The 27,638-nt window shown below is 34.7% G+C and overlaps 1 protein-coding gene across 2 annotated transcripts in view; it reads right to left on the bottom strand.

Annotated features, from left to right (window-relative positions):
• LOC143909282 (uncharacterized) overlaps positions 1-27,638 on the bottom strand; it is a 464,755-nt gene that overhangs the window by 13,612 nt on the left and 423,505 nt on the right. For both annotated transcript variants that reach the window (XM_077427196.1, XM_077427195.1), the window contains exon 11: positions 13,165-13,321. In XM_077427196.1, the coding sequence (XP_077283322.1) occupies positions 13,165-13,321 (157 nt within the window). The remainder of the gene's footprint in view (positions 1-13,164; positions 13,322-27,638) is intronic.

The following is a 27,638-nucleotide window of genomic DNA, read 5'->3' as shown; positions in this document are numbered from 1 at the left end:
TCGACAATAGATTCCACACGCTTCAACAAGACGGATCTAATGGAATATCCGTGACAATAGAGTGAATGTGCACGTCCATAGCTCATAATTGCACATTTGTTTAAATTAAGTTCAAGGCCTAAACTAGAACTGAACTCCAAGACAGCGTTAATATCAGCTTGAAGGAGAGAGGCTTGCCTCTCATCCTTGACAGCAAAAAATAATTTAACGTCGTCAGCAAACAAGAGACATGATGCATTACATAAAACTCTAGGGAGGTTATTAATAAGAATTGTAAATAGTAATGGGCCTAAAGTGGACCCCTGAGTAACACCAGATCGAGTAAAAAATGAAGGAGATTCATAAAGACCATATCTAACAAATTGCTTCCTATCACTAAGATAAGAAGCAAAGAGTTTAAGAAGACGCGTTGAAAAACCCACTTCAGCTAACCTGATCAAAAGAGCGTCATTATTGACTTGATCAAAGGCTTTACGAAAGTCAAAGTAGGCTACATCAACTTGCTGACCAACGTCAACTTTAGACATGATCAAATGTGTGAAGCAGGCGAGATTAGTGGTAGTGGAACGACAGGGTGTAAAACCATGTTGCTCATCACACAATAATCTTTTAAACTGCGCAAGAATCAAACGGTGAAGGATGATGTCAAAAATTTTGGGAATAGCCGAGATAATAGCAATAGGTCTATAATTTTCAACCTCATTTTTAGAGCCACTCTTATGAATAGGAATGACTCTAGATAATTTCCATTTTTCAGGATAATTACCAGAAGCAAGAATAAGGTTAAAAATAAACTGAAGAGGCTCTAAAAGCGAATTACAGCATACCTTTAATACGTCAGGGGGCACACCGTCAGGCCCAACAGACCCCTTCAGCTTCATAATAGCCATCCTAACATCTCCCAGCGATACCCGCGGAATGTCTATACCGACACCCTCAGTACCAATTTGTGAAGCCAAACTAGCATTAAGGGATGGTTTTCTCTGGTCAAAGACAGAGCTAAAAAATGAAGCAAAAGCATTGGCGATCTCAGGACCGTCAAAACTTTTATTACCAAATGAGAATGAATGCTCAAGACCATGTGAAATATGCTTACTCTTAATAAATCTGAAAAAGTGGTTAGGATTAACCGCAATAGCACTCTCCATCTCATTAAGATAGACAGTATATCGCTCACTCACACCACGTTTCACGATCTTCCTAAGAGTCCGGAATTTCTCATAGTCACAAAATGATTGGCTACGTTTCCATCTTCTATGAGACAACCATTTTGCACGAACATCAGCTATAAGTTTGCACCCAAACCACGGCGGAAATACCCGCCGATGTTGTTCCGAATTAGGATAACTGATGAACCGAGGAACATGACTGTCAAAAATATTATAAAGTGTATAATACAAATATTCAACAGCATCACCAGTATTCATGAGGTACATTTGGCGCCAGTCAATTGAACGAACCTCATTATAAACCAATTCAGAATCAACACGAGCAAAATTCCATCGCAGTGAGGAAACCCCAACCGATGAACAAGCTGAAGCAGCTCTCACAGAAGAAATAAACAAAAGCTCAATATGTAATGCATCATGATATAGGTCCTCAGGGATGATCGCAGTTCCTTTTGGGCATTGGATCATCGTTGCTGACACATTACATTCATTCACTAACATAATATCAAGCATACTTGGATTAATGGGTGAACCAATCTGTATTATGTCGCAATAGGAAATCACAAAATTAAATTTATTGCGGACATGAATATTAGCACTAGGTAGATTAAAATCACCCATAATTAACAATATATCACGTTCATTCATAAAATCACGCACATTCATCATATTCACAAACAATAACTCGTATACGTCCTCTTTCGCAGCAGGCGGAATGTAAACCACACATATAAACATTCTCAAAAATATAAAATCAACTCTCACCCATAAGTCCTCACCAGATAGAGTTTCAAAATTTGTCATCCGGACTGACCGAAACCAATCACGACAAGCAAATAATACACCACCACCACGTCGATCAACTCTATCGCGACGATGCACCCTCCAGGAAGAATCAAAAAGTTCAGCATCAAAAAATGATGAAGTCAACCATGTTTCCGTTAGTGCTACCATATCATCACAAATAGTAGAAACGGCTGAATTAAACGCAGCCAGCTTTGTCCTGAGACCTCGTACATTTTGGTAATAAATTACCAATTTTCGGTTTCCCAGTTTGGCGCGTGACTTTCTTTGAGACAAGAAATGGCAGTTTTGATTGAGCCAACGGAGACGAAACGGAAGAGGAAGCAGAAGAAGAAGCCAACACAGTCACAACAGCATCACGACTATCAGGACCATTTGAGCAGGCAGATGTAGGAGAAGAGGCAAATGTAGGAGAAGAGGCATACATAGACGTCACTGCGACCGTTTCCATAGAAGATTCACCAATACTTGCAGACGTAGTTTTAATATCAGGCTTCAAACATTTAGCAGCTCCCGAACAAACATCAGCAAATGAAACACTTGGGCGCAGCTCTAATGATGAAACAACGTCAGTGGCAGACATAGAAGTAGTATTAGTATTCGATTTTATATTCTTAATGCTCATTCCCCAATCTTTAAATCTACCAAAATGAACACCAGCAGGCCAAGAACCAGCAGAAAATAACAGGCCAGCGACAGAAGCAGGAACAGATACCTTAAAGGATGTATATGATCCTCGTGCATTAAGAGGGGAAACCACAATACCATCCTTTAATCCACAGATGGCACTAACGTGAGTCAAAACCTCGTCACACGAAGTGTCCAACGAGAGCTTCCATATATGTATATTGACATTCCTTTTGACGGAAACAATAACTCCCGAAGCTGCTGTTCCCACCTCAAATTTACGTCTAAGTGGAGGATGTTCAGCCGAAGGTCGGTCAGGTAATGCGGGTTGTCCAGGTTTTTCATGATTAATTCGCAGACCAGATTTACGTCTATTTCTTTTCTTTTTGCCCATCTTTACGGCTGCATCAGCAACGAGAGAAACAGAAGGAGAAGGCACAACACTTCTAATAAGTACAGGAGAATTCAAGCCTCGCATTAACTGCTCTAAGGATGAAAATCTTTTCTCAATACGATCAATTGCATTGACACATAGTTCACGCCACATTTTACAACAATCGCCCATTGTAAAAATTCAAATAAAAAAAATAACAAATGACAATTTTTTCTTATTCTTTCTTCTTTTGTTATTTTTTACCGTACTAAGTATATAATAATTTATCGATATATATTTTCAGAAATCAGTTTAACCACTGTATTTAAATCACAATTGCAAATTTTTTATCAAAAATGAAAGCAACACCAATAACACTACACACAATGCAAAAACACGACACTATTAATCGATAATATATTCGAAAAAAGCATCCGAATATCGGACAATCAAAACAACGAACCAGCTAGTTAGTATGCTACCTAGCAACTGATAATTATAAGATGGTAACAGTTTTTTAAGACCAGTCTTATACGATAAATGGCGCAAAAAACGCTTCTGGATTGTTTCTAAATGCTCAATGTGAGTTCGGTAATAGGGAGACCATATGATTGAGGCATACTCCATATTACTACGAACCAAACTGTAATAGAGTAGAATCAGAGTATGAGGATTCTTAAAGGGCTTCGCAACTCGACAAATAAATTCCAAGAGTTTATAAGATTTAGTAACAATATGATTAATATGTTCATTAAATGATAGTTTGGAATCTATAAGTATACCTAAGTCTCTGGCACAATTTTTTGCTATAAGATCTACGTTTTTAATATTGTAAGTAAAGTCAATTAGGTTACGATTTCTGGAAAGTTTCAATGAGAAGCATTTAGAAATATTGAGATGCATAAGGTTTATATTACACCATTCAGATATTATATCAATGTCGGATTGTAATTTTAAGCAATCCGAATCACTATTGATAGGATGGAAAACCTTAAGATCATCGGCATAAAGTAAGCATTGACACTTCAGTAGGGGGATTAGATCATTAATAAAAATAATATACAGAAGTGGTCCAAGGTGAGAACCTTGAGGAACTCCTGAAGGGATTATTCTAGGGGCAGATGAGAAACCCTTAATTGTAACCAATTGACTTCTCAAATTAACATAGGAAGTTAACCATCTAAGTAAATTGCCATGAATTCCAAATTTAGATAATTTACGAATAAGCAAATCGTGATTAACCTTGTCAAAAGCCTTATGTTAATAAAATATGTTAATAAAAATTAATATATGTTAATAATATATGTTAATAAAAAATTATAAACACAATTTGTCAATCAACTATACCAGATGCTAACAGTGGTGGGGAGCGCGACTTTAACGAGTAGACCGGGCGTGAATTAATTGGCTTGACTCATAAATAATTATTTTTTTATTTTTTTTACATATGTATATACCAGGAAGGCCTTACAGGTAAACCCCAGTGCGCCTTTCCTGGCCAATTACAATTACAATGCAGCATTTTTATTACAAGTCGTTGAATTACGAGACACTGAACAACTCGCAAATTAACGAGACATCTATTGAATTGTACATACATTTTATTGTACATTAATCATACAAATAGTGGTGACATAGTAGGTAGGAAGGATTTTTAGTCATTTTTTAAACGGGAACCGTTTCAACAATTAAATCAGAGAAAATTGGCAAACTCTGATAGGAAACGATCGACCTGGAGTCACAAATATCCAAGTCTGACCAGCAGCACTACAGATGTACTCAGAAAAATTCTTTTCCAATCGAGGTCAGCTCATGGGATCGAACCCGGCGCCTCTCGGTGTTAAGCAGAAGCTTAACGACCGAGATATGCTGCTGGCTATTATTATATATGTACATTATAAATACAGAAGATTTGTGACAACTGGAAAGATGATCTATTGTCAATTTTCAGGAACTGTTTTAACGATTGTGAGATCACACATGATAGAGATGAAACTTCTGAATTGAAAATTAAATGCGACTTACATATTACGTCGCTAATTTGGACGTGGTTATTACGATTATTTTTCACCATCGATATATAAAAATCGATTAAAATATCCATCGTTGACTAAACCGCGCAAAATGGCAAAGTTTCAAAACGATTTGAAGACTGTAGAAATTTTAGCTCAATTTTTTTGCGAAAAAAGGCGAATAAGAGGCTTGTAAAAAAGACAGGACCTTCGAATTATGTATGCAGCGAGCCAAGGATACTAGTTTGAAGATACATACTTTACCCAAACTTATGCTAAAGTTTATACTTTTTTTTTTAAACCACCCCATTGTAGATAGTTGGCGCTCTCGCTATAGCGGTTGGCAGTTCGTTATGTCTGATTAGAAGAGAACGTGATTTAAACGAAGGTCTCAGACCGAGACCGCAAATTGCTTACGTGCAAACGAACGGTCGAGACTTTTCGAACGCCGTGTATATATTTTAAAATACGTACATATGTATCTGTATTTTTATTGCAGAGTACCTTTCTGAGAGAATTTGGGATTCTGGTGGCGTACGCAAACAACGCGGAGTGTGTCGCCGTTTTCGCGCTGTCGCTTTTAACACTAAAATGGCGACACGTTTTACCGTGAATTTTATCCGAATAAATAAAATATAAATGGGCGTGTAGGTAGGGGGTGTATGAGGATATGTATGGCAGTTTAAAGGCTGGCATTAAAATGATTTATCGTAGGCGATTTCACGCTGTGTGTGTGCGTGCGTATCTATCGTGTCATGGGAAATATCATATTATATGATATTTTTTTGTGTTAAAATAATGCTAGGATTTGATTTTTATAGTCAAAGATGTCTTTTATCTAATATAATATATATAAAAATGGAGTGTCGATAAATATGTATATATGTATATATACATACATATATATGTATATATTCAACCCGATTACTGTTTTAGTTCCGATTACTATTTCAGTTCCGGATCCCGATTACTGTTTCAGTTCCGGATCCCGATTCCTGTTTCAGTTCCGGTTCCCGACTTTTGCTTCAATTCCGGATCCAGGTTACTGTTTTAGTTCCGGTTCCCGATTCCTTTTTCAGTTCCAGATCTCGATTCTTTTTTCAGTTCCGTATCCGGATTCCTGTTTCAGTTCCGGATTCCAATTACTGTTTCAGTTCCGGATTCCGATTACTGTTTCAGTTCCAGATCCCGATTACTGTTTCAGTTCCGGATCCCGATTCCTGTTTCAGTTCCCGTTTCCGATTCCTTTTTCAGTTCCAAATCTTGATTCATTTTTTCAGTTCCGATTCCCTATTCCTTTTTCAATTCCGTATCCGGATTCCTGCTTCAGTTCCGGATTCCAATTACCGTTTCAGCTCCGGATTCCGATTACTGTTTCAGTTCCGGATCCCGATTACTGTTTCAGTTCCGGATCCCGATTCCTGTTTCAGTTCCGGTTCCCGACTTTTGCTTCAATTCCGGATCCAGGTTACTGTTTTAGTTCCGGTTCCCGATTCCTTTTTCAGTTCCAGATCTCGATTCTTTTTTCAGTTCCGTATCCGGATTCCTGTTTCAGTTCCGGATTCCAATTACTGTTTCAGTTCCGGATTCCGATTACTGTTTCAGTTTCAGATCCCGATTACTGTTTCAGTTCCGGATCCCGATTCCTGTTTCAGTTCCCGTTTCCGATTCCTTTTTCAGTTCCAAATCTTGATTCATTTTTTCAGTTCCGATTCCCTATTCCTTTTTCAATTCCGTATCCGGATTCCTGCTTCAGTTCCGGATTCCAACTACCGTTTCAGTTCCGGATTCCGATTACTGTTTCAGTTCCGGATCCTGATTATTTTTTCAGTTCCGAATCATTTTGTTTCGGATACGGACTCCATTTTCAATTCCGGATACCGGTCCCTGTTTCAGTTCCGATTCCGGATTCCCGATTACTGTTTTAGTTCCGATTCCGATCAATTATTACTATACGTATTTTAACTTTATTTTAAATTATGTATCAATTTGTTTGCGAAACCACTCATTGAAATTTCAACGGACACAAAACTATTGTATTTATAAAAATAATGCTTTTGTTCTTTAAAATTAAAAAAAAAGTTTAATACTATATTTATTTTTATTTTATACTGAATTTTAAACGCATAAATTTGTACTTAAATATACAAAATTCTATTACAACATTCTTTGAGCTATATTTTTTTCAAAAAATATAAATTGCATGTAATAAAATCAAGCTGTCATTAAAAAAAAGTATTTTAAAAACATATGTACCTCTTTTATAATTTGTATATAAAATTATTATTTTGAATAAAAATACCAATAATTTTATTTTACGACCGCCATCTATGTTTAAAACTAAGAACTGGATAGACGTCAGTCACTTTTCAGAAATTCAAATTTCAAACGCGTCTTACACGATATTTTTGCACCATCGTAATGGCGGAGGATACATTTACTTATATTGATGACCAAATGGCAAAGTATGAAAACGATCAGATAAGAGGCAAACTTTTTCCTGAATTGTAATCGTAAGTGAAACGTAAAGGAGGTATGTAAAAATATTAACATAGGTCTCCATCGGTATCGTTATAAGTCCACGATAACCGATTACAATAACCTTAAAAGCTTTCAATTTGATAACAGTATATATAAAACACTACTTGAAAAGATTTCAATTCACACTATCCAATCGTTTTAAATGGTTAATACATAATACATATGTACGACTAAAAACCGAGCTTCAATTTTCCGATGTTTGACAATCGACACACGTAGGTTTTTTAGGTACCTACGGACAGATAAAAAAGGGGACCTAATTGCCGGATACGCTCCGGGACTTTTACTTTCTGACCGTAAAAATCGTACGTTCAAAAAAAAAAAAAAAGACCAAAAAAGGACACCTGAAAATTGGTGCCAAAAGAAAAATGGCGCAGAAAGGAAGCGCACGGTATATCAATGGGGGGTCGCCATTCATCTGATTTTAATGAAAGTATTCTCTGTGGGTGTTTGGGGGTTACGATTAAGGCCACACAATGGACCTACATTGAAATATAGACCGTAATCTTGTATGTATTTGAAGGATTTATGTCGATATTTATTGGCTTTTTGGTTAATCGCCGATTTGATTGAAAATGGTTGAGAGGACAGGTCAAAAAGTCGTTAAGATAATATATGTATGTACATTTGTATATATATATGTATATATTTTTTTATTAAATATAATATGAAAAAGCCCTTTAACCACTCGAATTCTGATTAAGGTGAAAATATACATGAGTTATAGTTTTTAAATTATTGACGATTTTTAAAAGAAATAATTCAAAGGCTAAATATTTATAGGAAATAAAAAATAATCGTAAAGAATATTTTTGTATCAATTTTCTATGTGAGATTTGAAAGCCTTTAAAACTTTATTATTTTCTGTATTTATAAAAATAAGATAAATAAATTGTATGTATGTATATTCATTGGAATATGTTTTTTTTTTAAGTTATCGAAAGTATAACATTTTGGTTTACAAACATACATACATATGTATATTGTTAAATTAAAGTTAATTAAACTATTTTATTTACAATTGACACGCATAGGAAGAATAAATTCAAGATATTGAAATTGTATTGTTCTGAGATTAAAATTAACTTAATTATATAATATTTTATGTATCGTTTAAATTTGGATCATTGAAGCATTAAAGGAGTCCCTAATGCGCCACAATGGTCGAAAAAATACAGAGAGATGAGAAAAATAAAAATATGTACATATAATATATACACAGCCTAAAAATAAATGTATACATAAACAGATAATAGATAAAGTTAAATTACCAAATAATAAAATATAAAGTAGGGTATGTCTTGCACTTGTAGGCAGCACCAATATATAATATATATCTAGCCAGCAGTTTGGCTTAATGGTAGCGTATATATTTAGCACCACTGAGGTCAAAGGTTTTAGTCCTCGCCAAATCTGCTGGTTAGATTTGGGGGTTTTGTGACTCCAAATCGATCGTTTCTCTATCAGAGTTTGCCAATTTTATCTGATCATTGCTGAAACGGTTCCTGAAAATTGGTATTAGATCTATTCCTGTTGTCACAAAAAATCTGCCTGTGTACAATTCGTAATAATTATACACAGTAATCTGAAATCTATAGTTATCTCTATAGACATCTCTATAATTTCGTATTTATTATATGTATAAAAATTGTACACAAAAAAATCCAAAAAAAATCCATAGATGTCTCTATGATTATTATTTCTGATTAATTATTATATGCTATATATTCTGATTGTATATGTATTACTGTATTTCTGATTTCTGATTGTTTATGTATTCTGTATTTCGTTAACGTACACCCGTCGCATTGGAGCGATCTGTAATGACGAGTGTATATTGATTTGTAGCAATAAAAATAAAAATAATAACCAGCTGTAAATACAACACATCCCTGCAAAGCCCAAATGGAAGAGAGAAGATCAAAGTTTCACTCATACATCACATTCAATTATGAAAGTAATGATGAGCGCAGGCTGCCATACAAATAGGTTAAAATAATCTCCAATAACCTACGCTCACTGAGGTGGAAAATATCACATTCAAGGCTCAGCAGCAACGATTTAAATGAGAAGTCGGATAGCTCTTGGAATATGAGCCATCCGATAAAGAACTGTGCGAGCAGGAGGTACAACCATCAAATGATGATGTCTACCACGCACATAATTATTAGGTACATAAAGTGCCAACAGTTCCAGCAACGGCGGGCATGACGTATTACCACGTAGAAGCTGGAGAACAAAACGTATTAGTCAGAAGTTTCCCCGAAGTTCAAGGGAATTATACTCAAGCATGCCCAAAAGGAAAGGAGTAGGGTAGAGACATGGGTAATACCCATACTTTTTCTTATATAGGAAACGAAGAATTGCTTTTTGCACTTTCTCAATCATTATTGAGTAATTTCCTTCATGCGGATTCCACACAATCACATTATACTCGAGCTTGTTTCTCAAAAGCGAGTTGAAAAGCATGTGAGAAGACAAAGGGTTGGAGAATAACCTAGCATATCTCAAGACAAATCCGAGTCGACGAAAGGAAACGTCAGCGACCGTCTTGATGTGGTTGTGAAAGGTCACTAGTACTCTCACATCTTATATGGACAAACGAATCCAAATAGACGTCGTTTATACGGATTTCTCTAAAGCTTTTGATAAAATCAATCACAACCTTTTACTCAATAAACTTTGGTCCCTCGGAATCCGAGGAAATTTATTTCGTTGGATCTCTTCGTATATACTAAATCGTCACCAAATCATAATTCTCAATGGTTTTAGATCATCACTTAGACATATTCCTTCCGGTGTCCCACAAGGGTCGCATTTAGGTCCCTTATTCTTTTTACTCTATATTAATGATATCTCATACATCTTCAAACATTCCTTTATACTTCTTTACGCTGATGATTTAAAAATTTACAAACCTATATACACCATAGACGATTGTCATAAGATACAAGAAGATCTAGATAGATTCTCTATATATTGTTTAAATAATGATCTTTTTATTAATCTAGAAAAATGCTCTATTTTAAATTTCACTAGAAATAAGTCAATTATTACTAATCAATATCAATTAAATCATTCAATCCTTAACACGTCATCTTCTATTAAGGATCTTGGTGTAATACTCAATGATAAACTAGATTTCTCTGAACATATTTCTTTTATTACCAACAAAGCATTTAAATCTCTTGGATTCCTACTCCGCTCAACAAAACCCTTTAATGATCCTTACGTACTAAAATTACTTTATTTTTCCTTTGTAAGGTCTCACCTTGAATTTGCCTCAATTATCTGGTCACCTTTTTATTTATCCCATATTAATTGTATTGAGAAAGTTCAACTTAAATTTATTAAATCCTTACGCTACCTTTTTCCTACCTATACCCATTCTACTGTTTCCGACATTTTAAAAATCCTTTCTTTTAACAATCTTTCTGTCAGGCGACGACATTCTGATGCTATATTCTTCTTTAAGCTCATAAATGGTTTCCTTGATTGTTCTGATTTACTGAATAAGGTTAATTTCAGAATCCCAGTTCGATACCCTAGACGCGTTGCACTCTTTTCACTTGATCCTTTCAATACTAATTCCCAAAAATATTTTTATCTGCAGCGCGTTTATCGTATGTTTAACGGAGAGCTGAATGAGGTTGATCTGTTTGGTATTTCCCTACATCAATTCAGGTCTAACATCAAGAGAATCTTGACCGATTGATTCATTTTTTCTTCTATTCTATTTTTCCAATATTTCCATTATTTTTATACTTTAGTTTAGTTATGTAATGTGCTATTTAATCATATTATAGCTTTCATTCCTTTCCATTTCATTTGTTTATTTTGTATTTACCTTTTTCATTTGTTTTTTATATTTGTAAATTTCAATTTCTTCTTATATTCTATCTTATAACCTTTTCCAATTATTTTAATACTATAGTTTAATTATGCAATGTACTACATATTTTGTCATGCCTTTATTCTTTACTTTTTAATTTGTTTTCCTTATATTTATCTTTTTCATTTTTGTAAAAATCTATTATTGGACTCGGGTGTTACATATATTATTTATTTACTTTTTGTGTTTTTTATACCTATCTCTGTACATCCTGTCTGTTGATTTTTCAATTAATAAAATAAATAAATAAATAAAAGGTGAGTTAAGGATCAAAAGTGATACCCAAAACGCCTATATGTATGTAGATTCTACACGCTTCAACAAACGGATCCATTAGATCCTATATATGTTCCATAGTATTGTAGATAGGCTAAAATTTCAGCAAAAACATTATAATTTCAAGTCTTGCGGTCATTAGTATAAATTTAGCTATAGGTACATTTTATTTTATTATTTTATTTTAAATATGTAGATATATACCAGGAAGGCTTGACAGGAAGATCCCAATACGCCTTCCTGGAAAATTAACTACAAACAATGCAGCATTTTATTATTACATAAATCACTGTATTTCCAGAAGCTGAAGAACACGAAATAAAAATTAATTAATTAATTAAAGAATTAATTCATTGAGACATTTATGGATTTAGATTTTTGTACATAATTTTTACAAATTTATTTATTTTTTACATACATATATACTAGGAAGGCCTTACAGATAAACCCCAATGCGCCTTTCCTGGCCAATTGCAATTACAATGCAGCATTTTTATTACAAGTCGTTGAATTACGAGACACTGAACAACTCGCAAATTAGCGAGACATCTATGAATTGTACATACATTTTATTGTTCATTAATCATACTCAAATGGTGGTGACATAGTAGGAAGGAAGGATTTTTAGCCAATATTAAACGGGAACCGTTTCAACAATGAAATCAGAGAAAATTGATAGGGAACGATCGACCTGGAGTCACAATATCCAAGTCTGACCAGCAGCACTACAGATATACTTAGAAAAATTCTTTTCCAATCGAGGTCAGCTCATGGGATCGAACCCGGTGCCTCTCGGTGTTAAGCAGAAGCTTAACAACCGAGCTATGCTGCTGGCTATTATTATATACATTATAAATACAGAAGATTTGTGACAACTGGAAAGATGATCTATTGTCAATTTTCAGGAACTGTTTCAACGATGATCAGATAAAATTGGCAAACTTTGATAAGAAACGATCGATTTGGAGTCACAAATACCGCCAAATCTAACCAGCAGTATGGCGGATCGAACCCACTGATCACTTGGTGCTAAACATACATACACGCTACCATTAAGCCATACTGCTGGCTGGTATATTGCAGGCACATAAATACATGTAATAATATTATAATATATATATATTTTCCCTTGGACGGCTTCAAATTCGCGAACCTAATAAAGAAATAAATCGGTCAAAGGCTTAATCGGTTTAAGGTCGAGTTCCCTTTGTAGTTTCCATTGAATCGGCAACGTTCGGCTTGGAGTTTTATTGTGTCGTCGATTAAATCTCGTCGCTCCTTTCAGAGGAGAAGGGAAAGGGACAATATAACCCTTTGACTCGGACGGGTCAAGTACCTAAGGTTACGCTTTATTACAATTACAGAATCTCGTTCGATGGGCTATGGTGCAGGTACACATGTGAACGTATAGATACGTTTGATATTTCGCAAGTGTATATTTAAGTATATATTTGTATGTAAGTTACTTACTCGGGTGTTGGCCTGAAGGCAGTGGAGGGCAGGTGTTTGGCTTGAGCAGCCCTCGCCCTCGCCAGAAGGCCCATCACAGTCCTTTTGGTGGGGCTCATAGAGGCCCTAGGCCCACCTGCCAGAAGAGGCCTTTTGCGCCCCATCACGCCAGCTCCAACTGAAAAATTATTCGTATTAAAATTCTACAAGACGTGTTCCATGCACAAAAGTTATAGGCGTTTAAACAATTAAAATCTGACATAGCGAGGGGGTGGCGAAAAGGGAAAAAAACGATCGGAATAGTGTGGATAAATCTGGCAATGTGGACAATAGACGTCACCGAGAAAGATAATCGAGTATTTTCAAACGTGTCTATTACGATTATTTTTCACCATTACTTCAATATATGTAATTAGAGAATCCTTATTTTCAAATAGAGTGGTGAAAATTTTGAAAAGTCTATTCAATAAATTAGTAACAAAATCAACAAAAAGCTTCGATATATGTTTACTGTTTGCTACCAATGTTTCCTCACACAAATTTCAGGATGAGAGCGGCCAAAAAGCCATTCTCAGGATGAGAGCGGCCTCTCTACGTCTTCGTATATTTTTATCGCCTAATTGTCTTCTTGCTGCTGCATCTTCTCATTTGCATTCTTCATTGTATGTTCGATGGATGGAACTGCTACACTGACCGCCTTGAATAGACATAAAATTATTATTATTTATTATTATTAGACTTATTTATTATTATTTATTTATTATAATTATTATTATTATTATTTATTATTATTATTATTATTATTATTTATTATTATTATTATTTATTATCAGTAATATTTATATATTTACTTATGTATTTATTTATTTATTTTTTGTTTACTATTTTTCAATACTTTTTTTATTATTATCTATATAATATTTATATGGGCGTTGGGGATTGCACTATTCTCCTCATCGTCTGGAATAAAAGCTATTATTATTATTAAATTAGTCTCTGAGCATTTAGCGCCATCTATTGAAAAATTAATTAATTAATAAATTTTTCTTTTGTTGTTTTATATTGTTTACATGTAGATAATGTCATGTTCCAAAACGCAATTTATATATTTTTTAAATTACTTGGTTAACAAACCAAGACTTCTTTATTATCTTAAAAACGTTACATTTATGTTATTGGTATATATCATATATATAAAGACGGTAACCTGTGTGTGTGTGTGTCCTAACTCTCGCCGAACATAATGAATGAATCGATAAAAATCGATAAATTCATTTTTCGTCGAGTTTACTTTTGCCGCGACTCGAACCACTCATCTCAAATAGCCTGAATATATGTCTAAATTGAGCTAATGGTCACGAACATCACGCCAAATCCAATTCTTCATTTCGCCTTTTTTTTAAACCTCAATTGAAATATTCCTTCTCGCCATATAAAAATACGTTATTTTACTAATTTCATTTAGCGAGGTTTCGAACCATTTTTTTTATCTATTTATTTTTAATTAAATTTAAATTTAAATTTAAATTATTTATATTTTGACGATATTCGAGAAAAAAATTGATTTCATTCACCGCGGGCGCCGGGAATCGAACCTCGGACCCTCCGATCCAAACGCGATGTGCTCACGAGCCCGCGCCGCACGCCATATCCTCGCCCAGAATACGTGTTGTAAATACACATCATATGTATATGCACGTAATTTGTTATGTGTAATAATAATATTCAACGTTATGAGGTCAATGACCGTTTGTGTATAATCGGAAAATATTACATTTTGTTAACTTTAATTACCATTTTGCTAACGTTAACTTTAAGAATTGAAAATTATTACAAATAAAAAATTGAAAACTATCTATGAGAGTCTACGAAAATAACGGTTACGGTTCCGGAATTTTTTTTTAGTTTTATATGAGTATACGATAATTTTATACCCATGCGATGATATTTCATCGGGCTATTCACTATGTATGTATATTTGAAAACTAAAGATTTAATTATGGAACGATGATGAATTTAAAATGAGATACGTAGAACTTTGTTTCACTAATTAACTTTGGGTCATTTGGTTCTGATGCTTGCGGGGTCGATATTGATGACTACCACTCTCGGAGTCTCGATGATGATGACTGCCACTCTCAGAGTCTCGATGGTGATGACTAACTTACATATGTGATCAAATCGTGACTATATAAATGATTTTTATCTTTTGGGTTGGGCAAAGTCCGGCATTCCTGTCTTATCTGACTATCCCTTAGCAGGGATTTTAATGGACTTGCTACTCACGTATAAATGTGAGAAAGTGAATTTGATTATTGTGGGAACTATGTATGTATGTACATTGATTAGCGAGGTTCATAACAGTAGGAATGTAGTTTTTACCATTTAAATATAAATATAAAATTAAATATATTTAAAAGGTATTTGAAAAAATACGTCTGCGTGCGGATCGAACACAGAATCGACACATTTCTTTTAATTATTTTTTTAATTAATAGCTTAATATGCCATCGCTTATGCGATGATATTCCATCGGGCACAATACTATTTTTAATATATGTAATTAAGAATATTAAAAAAAATTGGTTCATCATTCCAAAGGATTTTAACATTATATCAGAGTTCATTCAGTAAAATATCAATACAAAGAATATAATAAACTAAAGAAAAAAGATCAAAGAAATGTTACTAACGTTTTGATTAAATTCTGCGATATATTCGAACGAAATGATTTAAAGAAAGCAAAGCTCAACCTTCAGACCGCAAAATCCAATCAACACATGCCCACGAACCGGTGAACATTATTGTGAAAAAATATCATATTTACGTACACAATCATTAACAAAAACCAACGGTTTTCATATCACAATATACATACATAAAAGGTCTATTGAAAATCCTCGACGAGTGAATAACGCTCCAGTGAGCATTTATAATATACATAAATTGCACGCATACATGTGTATATTCCAAGTTTAAATTTCGCACAATAAACACGTTGAAAGCTTCAAATAGGCTGGATTTAAATAATCCCAATACCGCAGAATTTTCCCCGAGATACACGACTTTCGTGCGGTATGTATGTATTAGCAATCTCGGTTCTCGTGTGTGTAATTGAGCTGGTCGTCTTTCGATCGAACGATCAAAAGAGACGATTTCCGCTCGAAGGGTTTATCTAGGTCTCGAAATTAAATGTTGGAAATCGCTGAATAAATGTATACATGTATATTTATATAAAGTGGGGCACATGCGTGATAAAAATATATATACATATATATATAAAATCCACACGCGAAAGAGTCGTGAAGATTCAATAAAATCTCGCCGTGCGATTTTTCTTTAGCTCTGCGCAATGCTCAAAGCCTTTGAAAAGGCTTATGAAAAGTCTATGAAAAAATGTATTATTTGAATTGATTTTTTCCTGTGCGATGGTCGCAGAATTTATGAGCAAATAATAATATAAAATTTTGAATAAGATCACACATACATACATACATACATATCCATATTTTTTCATATATATATATATATATATATATATATATATACATATATATATATATATATATATATATATATATATATATATATATATATATATATATATATATATATATATATATATATATATATATATATATATATATATATATATATATATATATCATCATCATCATCATTTACAGCCATTCCACTGCTGGATGAAGGCCTCTCCAACACGCTTCTACTCGTCTCTGTTTTGAGCAACAATCATCCATCTCATTCCGCATATTTTCCTAATTTCGTTCACCCATCTTCCTTGCGGTCTTCCTTTTACTCTTTTGCCTTCTCTCGGGTACCATTCAAGCACTTCTTTTGTCCACCTTTCGTCCATCCTCCTAGCTACGTGACCCGCCCATTGCCATTTCAATCTCTTCACTATATCCACTATGTCCACTACCCTTTTCATACTTCTCACCCACGTGTTCTGCTTTCTGTCTTTCCTCGTTATGCCAAGCATACAGCATATATATATATATATATATATATATATATATATATATATATATATATATATATATATATATATATATATATATATATACATACCAAATACACATATACCAAAATACCAAATATAAATATATACATCAACCTAAAGGCGTAGATATAAAAAGAAATACGAAGAACGTGTTATTTGGGTGATTATATAACGTGAAAATTGGGAAGGGAAAACCAATTTTAAAGGAACGGTTTCAATAAAAATCAGAAAAATTGCCAAATTCTGATAAGAAACAATCTGGCCAACAACGACTATAGTGGGAATCGAACCCGTGACATAAACTATGCAGAAAATAATTCAACACTCACCACTAGACCACGCTGCTGGTTGACCACATGTCTGTATGAAGTACGTGAAAAGTTTGCACTAGTCTTCTCCGTTGGGATTTTATTATTTGAACAATTAATTTGAAGGAGGTGAGAGGAGAAATCTTCCTATGGACTTTATCTTGATTATATAAGAGGAAAATGTACGGAATTAGTAAAAGGGCCGGATATCCCGATGGATATATTTTGACGATGATATTGCACTAAACGCCCACTGTGCGTCGAGATGAAATTCGTAATAGGTTCAGATACTTCCTTGAGAGTGGACTAGGGTTAAATCAGGTAAGAAAGTCGTCAACGTAAGAAGCTTTAACCCTCTCGCGGCCGTCTGCGTGTCCGATATTAAATCCCGTCTCGAACCGTAAAACACTTCCGCCAAGATAAAATGGCCGCCAGTAAAATGCGTCGTAAAAGCCTTTAATGCCACACACACACACACACACACACACACATACACATCTCAGCAGTGGAAGTTCACTGTCGTTTTGAATTTTTTTTAATCTGCAGACTAAGCTAGAAATTTTACGAGCGAAAATTGTCCATCGGCCGTGGGTATATCTAACATTCCAATTTCAAAAGCCAATAAATCATCAGGTTACTGTTAGATGGAAAATTTATTGTTTGAATAGTTTTACCAAATTTTATTTTGATTCTTAAATGCTTTTTATTATTACTAAATTATGTTCACAATACATCTTATATCTATTTTAATAGCTACTGATCTACTGATCATTTTCTATTTTATAATTTTAATTTTATTTTATTACAAATCATAGTATTATATTATTCTAATGTTAATGTACAGCGTAATAGGAAAAAGAGCTCAAAAACCTACATATTTACAATTCTTATAAATGCTCATACATCTAATACATAATATTAATTAAAGACTCTTTAAAGTCGACGATCTATAGCAGATTGTGTTTAGGTAATCTGTGTTTATACCTGAAGGGCATAGACATTTTGTTGTAATGACTAGACTACGGATACAGACAGTGCTTTTTCTAGGAATCGGGGCGGTTTGGCTCTATTTACAAAGCTAGAGTACAAAAAAAAAAAGGTTCGGCGAACCATTAACAAAGCATTTACAACAATTGATCCGACCAATAGTAATGACTGAGACTCTTCACAGGTCACTGTTAGTGATTCTGCCATAGAATCTACTGGTTAGTTTGTTAGTAATAAATCGTACTTTATCAATATCCGTTTTTCCTACATGTTTGTTCGCCATGTGCAAAGCAGACGACGTCTATCTTTATCTATATTGATTTTGTGATAACGACGTAAGAGCTATGTAGTTGTTTAACTTACGATAAATTTAACAGCACATTTTATGAGTTTTAGATATGGGGTAAATATGTGGGGTAAGCATACTAGTATGCATATATCATTTTATCACGAAAATGTAACACGTTGATAATATTCGATAGTCGAAATCAGTCTTTGCATCAAATCGAGTTTTGGCTTTTATGCCTGTGCGTGTACACCCGCCATCTCATTCGAATTTATTAGACGTGTTTTCTGACGTGATGTAGGTGTATTTATTTATGATTGATGTGTATGAATGCGCTTATATTACTATGGCAATCATTTTAATGCGAATCCTCTGGCACGGGGATAATTAGTGAAGTGTGCTGCCAGGTGAGGAGACCACTTGACGTCGCCTCACCGCAATATAGCTCGAAAGGAGATGGAAAATGGAAAGGATGGGAGATAGAAATGGGAGGGGGTAAAAGGAGGCTTTAGGGGACCAGAAGGAAGGAGGATGAGGCCTACAAATTTGCGGCAGCCGGTGCTCGATGAAAGAAATTGAGAAGCCAAATGTACGGACGAACGTGATTTTGAACAAACATAGGTACAAAATTATACCAAAAATATGTATAAGCATTTTGGGTCTTCTAATTATGAAAGTAGGATTTTTTTTTTTTGAAAATTTAAAAAAATTAAAGCCAATCCTTTAAATGCTGACCAACGCTAATCGGCGTTTTGCTAACAAGTCCATGGGCCTGAAAAACACCAATAGGCGTTGTATTTTGAGCATGTACAAATTAAACAAGAATACCACCGGCTAAGCCTATTCAGTAGCATTGAAAAAAAATTCGGGTGTGACCAAACCGTGACTTTATCTATGTATTTGAGGAATATAAGAAAGTCACAAAACAAAATTCTATATTGAATCGTACAGACACATTCACACATACCGGCAGCATTATGAAATACTAAGCATTTTCGATACAAATTGAGGGCAAATGTATGGAAACTTGCACAAGACAAAAGTTCTACTTCCGGTTGTCGGATTTTGTTCAATTTTTTTTAATTACTATCAGTATTATACACAATAAATATCAAAAAGATTAAAATAATTTAAAAGGTCAAAATAAAATACTGAAATATTGTTTTAAAAAAAAAATACTACTTTCAGTTTACGAATTCTGAACAAAACCTTATCAACTCTAAGTTAGTACATAAAAAATACAAATATAAATTTTAAGCTTGATACGTCAGGGGTGTGGACACAGTAGTGGGCACAACATTTTTGACCTTTCTAAGAAGAAAAAATCCCACTTATAGATAAATTAAAAATGGATCGTTCAATGCACAACGTTCAAACCACAATACCTCACAGATTAATTATAAATCTGTAAAAAATAAAGAATCCAGATCACTGCCTGAAATTTCACGGGAAGACTTCATTAAAAGAATAAACTACGTATATATAATAGATAAAGTAAAAAAAAGAACCAGCAGAAAAACTGAAATATTTAATCAGATTACAGCTACAGTAGGTATCTAAAATATATGAGCCAACGAGTCCATGGGCCTGAAAAACGCTAAGTTTTTTCAGGTAGCATTTTAGAAAAAAAATGCATTGAACATGGGTCGTGTAATCCGTGTCAATGTTAATAATGACTGGTTTACACCGGAATTTCTGAATTTATAACCATAGCAGAATTTCCCGATGGAAATCCCTAACTGCTGAGTACTTTAGATTGTGGCTTAGTATTTAGATTGTGAGCATAACATTTTAACAACAATGAAGAAGATGGAACTTGTTTTGGTACAATACATTCATTAGTATACTTTTTTGTTTACTTTATATTGTTGCAAGATATATTAGAGAGTTTAAACACACCTTTACAAAACTCGAAATCCTCGGCGGTAGTTATCTAGGGTTTGTTCGGATTAGCTACAATTTTTATATCTGCTTCATATTGGATTTCTGAATAATTCTAGTTGGAAATGTTGGCGAAATTTTCAGCGTGGTTTGCTTTTCAACAGAAAAGACAACAACATACATATTATAGCTCATTGGTAGAATTGAATAAACATTAGAAAAACAAAAAAATATATAATTGACCAACATAGCGCTTTTGACTTCGACAGTATAAGCAACTAACTGTGAGATTTTGGTGTTTGTACTAAAAATCTTTAAAAAATAAAAGAAAATAAAAATAACCATAAGACTAAATACTAAAAACTAAAAACTAAACACATAGTAAAGTATGTGTGGCTCAAAATTTTCTAAATGATATGAGCTATCAACCCTTGAAGGATTATACATATGTATGTATATCTTCTTCTTAATGCCCTCTCCGTATCTGGACGTTAGCGACCACCTCGTCGATTTTTTGAAGATATCCGCATTGTTCTTCAGCGGCTCGGAACAGGTCTTTGGCGCTTATATCGGTCCACATGCGCATGTTTCTTTGCCAAGACAAGACTTTTTCCTGCCAATCCATTTCTTTCCTTCTATTTTCCTCATGGTTATCAAACGGAGAAATTCGTATTTTGGACCCCGTATTATGTGTCCGAGATTGAGATAATCTCAATCTTCGTACGCTGTTGAGATTCGCGAAGAGCTACGTCTGAACAATATTACTACTCGGATGGAAGACGTGGAGTCTGAAGACCAGGATGATCAGCCGCATCGAAGCTTTTGAGATGTGGGTCTACTGGCGTATGCTGAAGACCCCTTGGACCAAAAAAATATCAAATTAAGCTGTCCTCGGCATGATTGGGAGAGACGGGGAACTTGTTTCTGTCGTCTAGTTCCAAAACCCGGTAAAAGCATTTTACTCATTTGTTGGTAAACGCAGTTTTTCTGACACTACTTTATTTAGTGGATTTCATTTACAAAGTTTTATTTTAATGGAAGATATACGATTTAAAGTTATTTTGCAATTCAGTTTTTTGGAAAATTTTTGAGATTAAATGAAATATTAAGACTTGAAAACGATTTTGCCGGTGTTTGTTCCCGAGTTGTCCTTTCACGGCGATTCCATTCCTTTGCTCACGATTTCTTTCGGATTGTTTTCTTTCTTGTATTTCCATCTTTGGTTTTTTCAATACTTCGAGACAGATCGTCCATGATAACAGCAATTACGAAGGAAATGCGGAATGACAGTTGCACCCAGGTAACCGGTCGAAATAGCCGCCATCTTGCCATATGCAGTGTTCTGATTGGCTGTTGGCAGTTTTGCTGTTAATTCGAATAAACAGAGAGAATTTTTGCCGTTCTTTGGAACAAAACAAGATTTTAAATATATTTTTTTAGTCATTTAACTTGGTTTTAGAAAGAATTCAAGTATACAGTATTGTGTGAAAATATTCCTAGAATCGGAATACATTTTTATCTCAGTTTTGACCAAATATGCAGATACCGGGTTTTGGAACTAGACGACTCAGATGCTTGTTTGTAAGCGCCGCCTTCATTTTGCTAAATGCTGTTCCAGCCATCTAGATGCGGATTTTTAGATATTCAGCTGGGTCCATCGTTTCATTCAGCCAGGTACCCAGGTATTTGAATATTTTTACTCTTTTTAACACCTCTCCATCCAACGTTAGATCACCGGTGTCTGTTTGCAGTCTATCTACTATCATAATATGTAATGATACTTTGGCATATATAAAAAATATACTTTTGCATTATAAAAATAAAGAACATTTTAAAAGACAAGTAGGTACTTGTGTACTTTTAATTTGATTATTTTTCTGGGATTCAGTAACGCTGAAATTTCCCGGGAAATCCCACCGCAGGCATTCAACGTTGTCCACACCCGAAATTGTATTAATCGTGACATGCGTGCGATTAATATTTCTAACGAGCGAGACTGTTTGTTTGCTTTTTGCCTGTTCCCCGAGCGTTCGTTTCCGGTTTTGAAAGATATTCATCTCGGACAGGACATACGTTTGTTTGTGCAAGGATGTGTATTTATGTGTGTAAATAAATTTTAAATGCGACACAAAAGGCTTAATTAACGTTGAAACGGTAAAGCGAAAATTAAACAACAATTATCACGCGAGAATGGAGGGTAAAATGGCGTCGCCAAAACCGACAAAATGGCCGCCACCGAAGACGCTTATAAAATCTGCGGTCTTTCCACTCAAACGGCAAACGTTTGCAAAATAACTGATCAAATCAATAAATGTTCGTTGGGAAACAAGATAAAGATCATTTTCAAACATTCGTAACAAATAAGCTTACTCGACTATGACATCGTACAATAATACATCAAATATTATACAGGCCTGTTACGAATGTTACGCTTGCTACCTGAGACGAATCATATTATATATATATAGGAATGTATATAATATGTACATATATAATAGCGCTATTCTGTGTGTCCGTGTAAGATAACGCTAGCCGTACTATAATAGTCGTTTCGATTTGACATATTCAACATCAGCCAGCAGTGTGGCTCAATGGTTGCGTTTATGTTTAGCACCAAATGATTATTGGGATCGATTCCGGGCTAATCTTTAATCGTTTCTTATCAGAGCTTGCCAATTTTATCTGATCATTGTTGAAACGGTTCCTCAAAATTGGCAAAAAAGAATCATCCTACCTGCTGTGTCACAAATCTTCTGTATTTAATGTATGTACAGTTTGTAAAAAAGTCTAAATCAATAGATGTCTCAATGGATTAATTAATTAATTGTTAATTTCATGTTCTTCATCTTCTCGAAATACAGTGATTTATGTTATAAAAACGCTGCATTGTTTGTTATTAATTGTCCAGGAAGGCGCATTGGGGTCTTCCTGTCAAGCGTTCCTGGTATATATCTATGTAAAATAAAATATGTACGTCACAGTTAAAATACTGCCAACAAAACGTACGAATATATGTAATACGAACATATCAAGAAAAAACTTCTATATATATATATAGTTATTGGTGTTTTATATATTTTATATGTATATACTTAATTAAATATAAATTATATATATTTAAAAGGTATTTGAAAATAATACGACCACTTGTGGATCGAACACAGGACAGACACATTTCTTTTAATTTTTTTTTAATATATGTATTTAATATATAAATTCTCGAGTTTTAATCTGTTTAGCACACTCGCCGCTTTGGAGCAATCTGTTAGGTGAGTGTGCATGATTAATTTAAAAATAAAATAAAAATAATATATTCAAATAGTGGTGACACAGTGGGTAGGATGGATTTTGCCACTTGATGGTGGAACCGCTTCAACAATGAAATCAGATAAATTGGCAAACTCTGATAGGAAACGATCGACTTGGAGTCACACATATCCAAGTCTGACGAGCAGCATTTCAGATCATACTCAGAATAAATTCTTTTCAATGGAGGTTAGCTCACGGGATCGAACCCAGCGCCCCTCGGTGCTTAGTATGAACGCAACTACAGAGCCACGCTGCTGGTCTAGTTTGGACGTTCTGATACAAATGAACACAACGAACAATACATAATCTATTCATTCCCTTTAAAATCCATGAAAATAATGTTCACGCTTATGACGTTCGCCTAGTATTAAAATTTGAGCATTGTTTACAACAAAAACTTTCCACTAATTTCTACAGCACGGACATTTTCATCAGTTGACAGTTTTCAATATGACTGTCGCATTTTTGTTCTCTCAACCAAAATTAAAACGATTAATTCAATCACTGTGGCTTTCAATGGTGCATTTTCCCCAAGATAAACATTTATTACAGCCTTGATTTTCCGACCCGAATTAACTTAAAGCTGGCGCAAATGTCAATTTAGAACGAATTCATGGTTGCAGATGCAAGAGTAATTTCATCACCCGTAATTAGAATGCAGCACTGACACGAATACCTGATAAAACTATTAAATTTTGCGCACAATCTGGACAGAGGATGCTGTCCAAAACCCGATCAGTTTATTTTTTTTAAATTGTATTTGATTTTTCCAAACATTTTCATATTTATATTGATTAAAATGTCTTTGATATTTTTTCTTTTTTTATTGAATGAATATTTAATATTGATGTGGGTTTTGGGCTCTTAACAATAATCTCTTTTTCATTATATGGTAGAGAAGAAAATGTCCTTTTTAGTAAATTTTTAATAACAATTGCAATTATTATCAAAAACGGCGATAAATCCACATGCATTGTAACTTTCGCTATCTCTATTTAGGGCCATTATAAATAATAATTTAGGACGTAATAAATTATAATAAAAGTAAATAATTTAAAAGACGTAACGTATGAAATATCAATCAACGAATCAAACGAAAGTCCATACATAATTATCTCGCAGATAAAACTCCGTGAAGAGATATACTTTTAGCCGTGAAATGTCAGATCTGACATATTTGGCCAAAAATCAATATATATCGTGTATTACATTACATGAAGCTAGACGCCAAATTTGAAATTTATATATACATATGAGGGTTAAAACTATAAATATTTAAATATTAGAGATAACGAGAACCTATAGAGCAAATTTTATAAAATATAGAGTGAATTATAGGCGTTTAAACAATTAAAATCTGATATGGCCATATCAAGGCGAAAAGGTTGAAGATAGATTATGGTAGCCTTACGTACCGTCATAGACGTCACCGTACCCGAGATTCTGGATATTTGATACGCATTGTATACGATATTTTATCTCCAACGTAATGGCAGACGATACATTAACGTATATTGATGACCAAAATGAGCAATATGGCAAAGTATGAAAACGATCGGATAAGAGATAAGAGATATAAAAATTACCACTAACATGAAAACCATGTGAAATGCAAATGAGGTATGTAAAAAGCGAATCAAGTCCATACATACGCAAAAGGAGATTTTGCTTCCAGAGCAAGTGTCACGCGAGCGAAACGGCTGTAGAGTGTCACTCTTGTGCATGCGCAAGAGTGACAGCTCACTTGTGCGCATGCGCAAAAAATTTGTAGAGAATTTCAGCATCCAAAGCAATACGAGCTTGGTGTAAAACAAGCATCGGACGCACAGACGGCCACGGCCTTTTAACGGGGATGTTCGTTTATGTCAATTTTGGATTAGACAAAAGATGTTATATGTATATCATCATCACGTAATCAAAAATAAATGAAAGAGAAATAAAACTAAGAAATTCAGAAAACAAACGATTTGAAAATATTTTGACGTAAATTTTAAGGGATGCGCAGCATCCGCAGCATCCATGGACGGCACGCCACTGATGTGTATGTATGTGGATATGTTTGAACGTCAAAAAGCGTTGATGTTCCACTAATGCAACTGTCAAAACCCACGCGAGCGTGCAAAAAGTTGACGAGATCGGGTTGACTTCTGCGAAATAAAACTTGCGCCGGATTATCCAGCGCATTTGCATATCGGAATCGCATTACTAGGGGTGTCGAGGTGAACTGCACTGGTGCGGGAATGTGACGCATCCAATTGCATTTGAATGCATGTCGACGCGTCAATGGCCACGATTGTAGTGCGAGCTTATGGCTAAATCGAATTCGACTACCCAATGCGATGCAGGTCAAAGTTGACCGGTCGTGTTCCAAATTTACTTATTCATGTTCGCTCGGGGCGAATTTTTTGTGACCGACAATTTTTATCGAAATTCCCACAGTGAAAGTACTCAGCTGCGCTCGGTGTAAAATTCGTAACTACTTAATTACCGAATTCATTTTTATTAGAGTACTAGCTGAACCCGGCATGCGTTGCAATGCCAGAATAAGGCATGCAATTCCTGTTCCCGTTTCAAGTGATGGCTGGAGCTCAAACAACGTCTCTTCAAAGCCGTGTCGTCATAAACCAACTGGTAACGTTTTTACCAACGAACACACTTCCTTGACTAGACAATGGCGCTTCAAACTCTCGCGTAAAATCGTAAATACGAATATTATTATTAAGAGGTTTTTTCCCGTTTTTTTTCACAGTAAGCTTTCCGGACATGCATACAACAAATACTGAAAAGTCATACATACACACATTCACAAAGTCATATAAACACACACACACATTCATTTATCATTTCGAACGGGTGAACGGGTTGGATCGGCGAACGTGTAATGTGCGCACTCAAATTTTTACTATTAAAGGTCTGTTCATACCTAGTCGGCACGAACCGACTTCAGCAGGTATCCGGCCGTACGACAAGTATTCTTTGGTACATTTTGTATGGGTATGTTCATTTCAACCGTCACGTTTACGCCACGGCAGGCTTACAGCAGTACCCGACATTTCCTGTTCATGCCTTACACCAACATCCGTCAACGTATCGTATCCGTCTTTTTGGCCATCGTGGAGATATATACGCGAATTACGTGCCATGAGTCTGCCGCTTTGCTGTTTTGGACCAATTATCGATAGTGACAGTTGACAGCTGTTCAATCTTTCGACATGGTTTTGGCGTAAATATTAAAAAAAAAATTAAAATCATTATGGAAATATTAAAAAATATTTTACCCATCCACAACTCAACACAACAGTGTCCAAAACTCTCCTTCGGTTTTTCTATGTTTTAACATGGGATGCACATCAAAACGCCTCCGTGTTTTTTTATTGCCTTCTTGAGCTTTTTCTTCCAACAAAAACGCGATTATACATAATTTTTCGTTCGATAAACGCCGAAAAATTTTTGCTGACTTGTATTCTGAAGCGTAGCTACGAATGCACGTGTATGCATTCATATTGTACGTACTCGACAATACGACGTAAGCAATATTGCGCCGTATCGTCATGGCCTGTAATGTATAAGTAAGCCAATTTTGCCTTGCACTCGGCCAAAGTGCTGTAAGCGTGACGTGACCGCGACGTGTAGGTAGATATGAATAGAAATGTAACAAAATGACATATTTGAAAGGGAGTCGTGCTGTGCTGAAGCCGTGCAG

The sequence above is a fragment of the Arctopsyche grandis genome, chromosome 3 (assembly GCF_051622035.1).
Source record: "Arctopsyche grandis isolate Sample6627 chromosome 3, ASM5162203v2, whole genome shotgun sequence".
NCBI classification, from domain to species: domain Eukaryota; kingdom Metazoa; phylum Arthropoda; class Insecta; order Trichoptera; family Hydropsychidae; genus Arctopsyche; species Arctopsyche grandis.
Note: the sequence above shows the minus strand (reverse complement) of the source record. Positions and strands in the feature narration are given on the sequence as shown.